General features: G+C 40.0%; 1 protein-coding gene across 1 annotated transcript; it reads right to left on the reverse strand.

Annotated features, from left to right (window-relative positions):
* LOC124286315 (programmed cell death protein 2-like) lies at window positions 1-8,520 on the reverse strand. The gene is given in 7 exon segments (XM_046722676.1): window positions 1-1,241; window positions 1,830-1,972; window positions 2,321-2,446; window positions 5,152-5,492; window positions 5,495-5,771; window positions 6,607-6,764; window positions 8,291-8,520. Coding segments are annotated over 7 exon segments (1,263 nt in total). The 5' UTR covers window positions 8,375-8,520; the 3' UTR covers window positions 1-1,107.
* Window positions 8,521-8,865: the final 345 nt, after the last annotated feature.

The raw sequence follows: 8,865 nt of genomic DNA on the forward strand, positions 1-8,865 counted from the left end.
TCATCAATTATGAGATTTTAACCAATTCCCAACACTAATGGGCATAAGAATTGTTATCTACCTCAGTCAGTGAATGCAGTTTATGTCAAACAAGACAGAAGATAGGACCAGACAAACCAGTGATTGGTATGTGGAGCAGCATCCAGTGAGCCATTGTGTTATCTCATGGAACAGTTTTCTTCCATGACAAACAGAATTAAAGACAACAAAAAATATGTCCAAGATATTTATATGGATTAAACTTCTTTATAATTTCCCTCACGACGTTTCAAGACCATTCCAGGTCCCTTCATCAGGTGAACTGACAGTTGAGACTATCACGTCGTCGGTATGACGTCACAATGCAAGTGACATCACAGTACACAAGAGTGAGTACAGTATAAGTGAAGTTAAAGTGTTAATTACATAATGATGATAAATTCATGCTAGATAATAGAGTTGTGATCACGATTCATTGCCGGTTTATGTCTCCTTATCTCCACAGCCTCCTGTAGTTTCCTCCGATGCCAGTCGTTGTTATTGCTCGAAAGCACCCTGATATCATTCCACACGATTACATGACTTGGGTTATTTGACTTGTGCTCCGATATAGCTGACTTATCATTTTGTTTGCATACTGACGACTTGTGTTCAGCAACCCGGGTGTTGTTGGGCCTGAGAGTCTCGCCAATATATATTACGTTGCATGTGACCTTGAGGACATCCAGTGCATCTTTCCACAAGTACTTTTGAGCACTTCAAATGGAGTTTACCTCAGAACTCCCTAACAAAGTTTATGTTTAACATACAGACTGACGACGGTCACATTTCTAAGGTGGCGTTTTGTGGAAAGGTCACATCAGGTCAGATCAACCACTTAAGACGATGCTGGCAAGGGTTGCACTGTGGAGACAAGCTCTTGCTGAGGAACATAGCACTTGATCATGAGGTAAGTTTCATGATTTGAAGAGATGCTGACAAGGGTTGCACTTTGGAGACAAGCTCTTGCTGAGGAACATAGCACTTGATCATGAGGTAAGTGTCATGATTTGAAGAGATGCTTGCAAGGGTTGCACTTTGGAGACAAGCTCTTGTTGAGGAACATAGCACTTGATCATGAGGTAAGTGTCATGATTTGAAGAGATGCTGGTCAGGGTCTGACTGTACAATGACAAGCTCCTCTCGGGGTTCCTGGAGCGCCTCCTCCCAGCAACTTCTGCTACAGGTGTACACCAGCACTGTCCCGAACTCCAACACAGGGCCTGCAACAGAAGAACAAACACTCACATGTCCTCCTTAACGGCCTGGGATATCATGATATCATGACACTGAGAAATAAAATGCAACCATACCAATGTCCAATATGACTGGAGACCAGGTGGTCAGACAAAATGTCAGTGACAGTACAGGAAAGCTTTTTCCTGGATGACTGCTGTTATGCAATATCTTTTGTATAGATCTTTATACACTAGCTCAGACGCTACATGTTTTTGTCAAACACCTTGGGCTCCTGTGAGCAAACAGCTGACTTCTCTACAGATTACTACAAACATGGTAGACTCCCATCTGCTGCAGTGCTAAAACAAACACTTTGTGGCTCAGTCCTTGACAAACACATCAACAGCCACCCTTGCTAGCTTACAACTGTAAATAAATCATTTTAGATTTCCACAAAAATGACTGGAACCAAACATCACTGGCCTAATGTATTAGTACTAAAAACAATCCATACACTCATTTGAACTTGTTGACGCCAATATTATTTCGCAATTAGACATAATTTTAATAAACATAGCAACATCAATTAGTTATCTGACTATTGAAGGGATGATGGTAACGTCATCACCCACCTTGCTCCTTCTCCTGACACAAGTAGGGTACAAGTGATGGGACCAGCTGCAGCTCAAACACCCTAGCTGCACCACACACAGGGCAGGGGCGTGGTACCATGGGGGAGGCGGAGATGGGAAGTGGGGTCCCTCCTAGGTAATACCTGGTACAGACAATACACAATCACAGGTGTTGCAGACATCATGACACAGATGACATCTCGTCTATAGAACGCTTCTGAAAGATTGATAACAGAGAATGGACTCTGTGCCCAACTGGCCATATTATAACTGTAAAACATGCAGCTGTTGGTGCATGAAGGTAACCCTGGACTCACTGAGGTTACATACATATTTATATTAATTTCTTATGCAAAACAGTAGTTTAGGACTGACCAAAACTGCAAATGATACAAAAAGTATACATTGTCAAAGGAAAGAGAATGAAGGGAGATAATCATCTAGCAAACTTTTAGTGACAAGCACTGATTGCGGTGTGTTAACATATCTACCTGATAACTTGTTCTGGGCACCTCTTTATACGCTTCATGAACTTGTGGAAGCACTTGTCTCCATGTTTTAGCTCAGTCTTTTCATATTTTTCGACTGAAGCACTTTTCTTGCCACCCTTAGGCTCCCTGAATTTTCAAGTATTAAGATACATATTTGATAAACATCACAGAAATAATATTTAATAATAATCGGTTCCCAATTGCGCAGATCGATGCTCATGTTGTTGATCACTGGATTGTCTGGTCCAGACTAGATTATTTACAGACCGCCACCATATAGCTGGAATATTGCTGAGTGCAGCATAAAACTCAACTCACTCACTCACAGAAATAATACATTTAAAGTAAGGCCAGAAATGCTTGGAAAATGCTTTTTGGCAATTATTTGATAATGGTTGATATTTCAGATTCAAAACTCATATATAATCATTCATACCACTTCGACCTAATATGGCATATGAGTAATCATGATGTACCATTCCCTAATCATAATGATTACTCGTAAAATATCGAAAAACTTAGAAAATTAAAAAATAATTCATGGTAGAAACACTTCTAAGAAACAAACAATACTGTGACCCACCTGGCAGGCAGACAGGGTTACAGCGTTATGTAACGCACGGGTAGTGCATGTCAGGGACCGTCTCAGAATATCAAGTGTCAGTATCACTGCTGGTGGAGGACTCTAGCGGAATTACAACAGGACATTTATTGTATCTTTGATCTCACCTTGTATTTTAGCACACGTCGGTGGGATTTTGCGGTCATACAGTATATAAACTGCATGGCGTATGACACCCTTATCAAAGCTATCCAGTTTCCTACCTGGTTTTGATTTTGACACCCCTTGAGGTAACTGATTGTTTACAGCTTAGTAAACCTGACTATTTGTCAAATTAAGGGCTTTACACATTCTGTATAGTCTGTCGTAGTAAACCCTGTCATAGCTGACGAGAGGTTTCCCCCTTTGTTTCTACAGTATGAAATACTGATATAAGTTTGAAGTTAATTGTTAATATGAGTTATCAAGTCGCATGTTGCCAGTTCAATGCTCATACACGAAGTGAAACTTCTATGGGTGAACAAGATTATCTATGTGATTTGAATTAAGACTTTTTTTTACGTCATTATTTTGAATATACCTACTATAAGAGTTCCATCTTTTTCACATACAGATGCTAAAAAACCCCAAACTTTTTACAATCATTTGTGTAATTTAATTAGTTGAGGCTATATGAATAATTACAGTCTGTATTTCAAAACTACAGTTTGTACTTAGAATATTTACGACTGTTGTTTAAACATCAAAATTTCCTCCTGTGAAGTCACTCCTCAAGTGCATTTTTTCATCTGAGCTTTAATATCTAACTAGGTAGAGTCGTACATGTATCATATATGTGCTTTTATCTTGTGTCAAATTCATCATATTGATATTGAAGCCAGAAAGCATTTTCCAAGCATTTCTGGCCTTACTTTAGGAGAGTGTTCAAACAGTCACAGTAACAGTTACACAAACAGTTACAACTGTTAACACAGAGGTTAGACATTCACAAACATAATGATTAACCATTCTTTCCTAACAATGTCCATTTCGTCAGATTTGCCGTTGGTGATAGAACGAAGTCTCATTTGAACATTACAGGCATTCTACTTAAAATCTTCATGCACAAGTTCGAATCCCCACATGGGCCAATGTGTGCAGCCCATTTCTGGTGTCCCCCGCCGTGATGTTGCTGGAATATTGCTAAAAGCGGCGTAAAACAAAACTCAGTCAGTCATGCACAAAGCTACATAACTCCATGTCAAGCATCTACTAATCTGAAACTGGAGATTTGCCAGTCCCACGATTTCACTGGATACACTTCTCAAATCAACAGGGGTCACTGTAAGATAGAACTGAAGACTATGAAAATGGAGGAATGGAAGATGAACAGTCCACCAAACACAATCTGCCACTTGTTATTGATATCAAGATTTAATGTAATTGCAGCATTTAGCACTACTCTCCAATAAGCACTGCCTGATTAAATTCTACACCAGTCTAAACATATATCTGAAATCATCCCACTACCAATCGGGGTTGCAATCCGCGAAATGTTCATAGTGCTACAACATTTATTCTGGGAGGCTACTGAATTAAAACAGGTCGTAACGTTACGAACCCTTTGTGGATAGGGACCCCGGGCTGATCGACTTTTCATCCCACCAATCAGAGCACTGCTACCATACCAGGAAAGGTGACAGGTGAGGTGGAATTGGGTTTAACCCATTGCCTGAGAATCCGGTCCAGTGTTTTTTCGGTCGGGCAAGCAAATGTATATCATACTGTACCGGCTTGTCCCCAGTTGAGCTGGTTTTATAGTGCTAGCCCACTGAATGTTGCAGTTTTTAATATCCCACTCAAGAAAAATACTGACTGGGACCCATAGTCCTTGAAAACCCATTATCAGGGGCAGGGACCAACATTTCATATGTTAACACTGTACTGAAGCGACCTTCCGCATTAGCAATTTTAAAGTTATTTCCACCCGTATACCAGGAAAGGGACAGTGAGGTTTCTTCTTTTCACTCAACCTAACATTGGCTATTCCAAATGACAGTTTCCTGCTTATGACTGAAGCCATAAAAATGATCTACTATCTCTTGCTTCAGAGGGACAATACATTTAAGATGTTTCAACATGCAGCCCATTCTATAAACTTTCTCAAGGGTGCTCAATATGGTGAATACAATATTGGCCACAGTCTGCCTCTGTTTTATCATACATGTTGGGAAACTTGAAGTACATTAACTATATTTGACCATAGAGAAAACCAAATGGTAGGTCTCACCTGTCATCATCTGCCAGTGATCTAACATCAACACGTTCTGCTCTCTCGTAATCTTTCAACATTTTTGCCACATGGATCTCGTCTGTGACATCACTGGACGGTTCATCGAACACGTTTAGATGATACGACAGCAGCGGAGTGGACTGGGAAGCTGAAGACTTAAGCAAGACTCCATCACCATGACCTGTATCATCTGGTTGGTCAGTTGCTAAGTAACTAATCACATTTGCTAATGTTTTCTCACTTGGGAGCAGAGAGTCATCTCCTTTGACTGTGTCTCCTGCATCATCATCCTCCACATTCAACCCTCCCAGGCCCGAGACAACAGCATCCTCGCACCACCTGCTTCATCTAGCTCGGACTGACCGCTGGTGGATGTAGCTGGAGATTCAGTGGTATCATACACAGCAGCAGTCGTACTCTCAGTGCCAACAACCTTTGAACTGTCCGTTACCATAGCAACCAAATCTTGAGCATCATCATCACAGCCCCAGTCATCTGCATCATCACACCAATCACTGGTTTCCATAGCAACTTTACTTTTACTGGCGGAGGAATCACTGGCTGACTGTTCCTGGCAAGTACTGTAATCTCTCAGCTGAGACCGGAATACCCTCCACCTACACACAAAGAAGGAACCAAGTTTATGGCAATGGATTTGGATCATCATTGACTTCGTAGAAACAAGCTTTCAAGTATCTAAAACACATGGACATATAGATAAACATGCTAGTTGGCCAAATAGGTCGGTGCTCTAACAAAATCACAGATATCACTTTACATGTTCAAAAGTCTATCTCAGATGGGAATTTCAAATCATAGATTAGGCAAATAAACAGTAGTACTCTCAACCCTACGTGTATTGACACATGTCCTTACAGACACACTTTTTACAAGAATTGTCCATGAAAATTAGTTGCAATCATTCCTACTAAGTATGCATATATGACAAGCAATAATATTAGTAAAGTAAAGGGTTGGTGGGGTAGCCTAGTGGTTAAAGTGTTGGCTCGTCACGCCGAAGACCCGAGTTCGATTCCCCACATGGGTGCAATGTGTTAAGCCCATTTCAGGTGTCCCCCGCCGTGATATTGCTGGAATATTGCTTAAAGCAGCATAAAACTAAACTCACTCACCAGTAAAGAAAAACCCAGAAAACATCAAATTGAATAACTTACCTATGTTAAGTAACCAAACACATTTATTGAACCAATGCGTCAATGATAACTTTAAGACATATTTCATGATATTGTGCCAATAGAATAACTAAGATTTGAGAAATTCTATGTATAACAACTAGCATACATTGTGGATGCCAGTTTGTGGCTGTTGTTTTGTTTGTATAGCACACTCAGGGAGCACACATCACATATTGCTACACATCATCGGGATCATACTGTGGTGCACACAACACCTGGCTGAGTTTCAGCCAAGAAGCGGACTTATTAACTATACCCATGTTCCTTGTTCCAGCATGATCTTGCCGTGCAGGCAAACACGTGGAGACTTCGATGGAAGGGAGATAACTCTAATGGACAATAAATCTGTAGTACATGAAGCATCAGAGATGAGCATCCCTCACAGTTTGGTGTGGACAGAGGAATCATCGGGTCCTTAAAACAGAAAACAATAACAAGTCAAGTTTCCAGACATTGGAAGGATGTAATATTTAATAACAATAACCAACTTGTGATGGGGAATGACAGATTATCTTTCCTGAGTTATATTAATTACGTAAAAAACACTACAATGAAAACTGCAGTTTCTCTATAAGGAAACCCGCGATGTGGGGAATCCCCATATCCCTACGCATGTGATACGGCTTCATTTCCAAGAATTTCATTGCATTACCGCTATCTTACACGGGTGTATTACGTGAGACTAAATAGTCTCATAGAAAATATGTGTCCTCCTTCCCAAATGGGTAATAATGATATAGCCTCCACAAATAGAAGGCATTTCAGGTTTCCAGCTGGTATCCTTGTCCAGTATGATGTCGGTCAAGGCCAGACCAGGAATAGACACGGTTCACTGTGTTACTTAGAGTGTATGTAATCTAAACCTCAAGACACTTTGTAATCCTGGTAATTTCGTAACCATAAAACAAAACAAAAATATTGTAACCCTATTTGATATTTCTTACAATTGGTTCACAAAAAAGATGATAAAATATCAATTAAGTAATTCATTCACCTATATTCTGCTTGTTGGGATGACAGGACAAAACAGAGGGAGTTGAGATTAGTTATTTTTATAGATGCTAACAATCTATTTTCAAAATCAACCATTCATCCAAAATAACATTCACATACAAACCATCATTAACACACAGTCAATCAATATCATGATTTAGTGATATGTTAAGAACAAACACATGATATTAGTGAAATTAAAAGGCTTACAAACAATTAACATGACTACCTCCATATCTGTATAATGGGAAAAAAATTGTCATCGCCATGTCTCAGGGGTGGAAATAACTTTAAAATTGCTAGTGTACTCCGGTACAGTGGCACATGTAAAATCACTTGCCCTGATAATTTTTCCACTATACCGGCAGTTTTCTTGTTGATTTTTAAATAAACAACATAATTAACATTGGAATATCAACTGGACACCCGTACAGTGTGATATACAAATTTGCTTGCCCGACAGACAAAAAACACTGGACTCGGGCATCGGGCAATGGGTTATTTCCACCCCTGTGTCTTGTTTAAGACAGGTTTCTGATGTTTTGTCTAGTTACCCTAAAACAATGTAAATAGGAGTGGAGAAACAACTTGTTGAAGTATCACTTATCATGGTTAACCAGATATGACCCTTTCTCAATGCTGTGGTCTACGAATCCCTACTCGTACGAAATTGACAGAAGACAGAGTGTTTGTTACAACTTCCTTGTAGCCGGAAAGTGAAGGGATCAATGTCAAAACCATAAGATACGGTAAGACTAAGACAGTAGCCATCCAGAATAAAATACAACAGTAATCTTTAAAAACGAACTCGACAGTACTGGACATGAAAACACAACTTATGCACACAAGAGGCTTCCTTAATTCTCATACTTCTGAAGGTGCTCTCCGAGTTTGCCTGATGAATGCTAGGTAATATCATTTCTACTTCAGAGGTAGGTATTACTTACAGGATGTCCACCTATCTTGTTCACGTCCCAGGTGGTTGGCGAACCGACTAGTGTGTCGGGAACACCGAGCAGTACGGTCGACATTATTCTTTTCAGTCTGCTGACATTAATGATAAATGGAATTTGTTTACACTATACACACTGCCTCTGTCTTAAACACTGGATATTGATAACCTGATTCCGGACATAACGGTACTTCTCACTGTACCAACCCACGTGTTGAACAAACCGGAAAGACAGAGCAATAACAGAAGGGAGAGAACTCTGAATGACTAAGGGCGCACGATAATTTAGCGTTGGAAACGAACATTGTGAGTTCAAATCTAAGTAGAAATTAAAATTGTCTGACTAAAGTACTGTCGGACATAGGAAAAAACTAATAGCTGACTTAAAAATAACAACTTTAAGACTGAAACTATTAAGGATGTAGCTACCATGGAGTCGCACTATCACTATAAAAACAAACAGGGTATGAGGGGTCGTCTCAAAAGCAAAACCAGGGCGGGTGTCGTAGACGATGGTTGGGGTCGGGCTGGGGGATAGAGATATCAGCTAAGATAAGACAATCCTAAAGG

The sequence above is a fragment of the Haliotis rubra genome, unplaced genomic scaffold (assembly GCF_003918875.1).
Source record: "Haliotis rubra isolate DU_JTF1 unplaced genomic scaffold, ASM391887v1 Scf38, whole genome shotgun sequence".
Taxonomy (NCBI): domain Eukaryota; kingdom Metazoa; phylum Mollusca; class Gastropoda; order Lepetellida; family Haliotidae; genus Haliotis; species Haliotis rubra.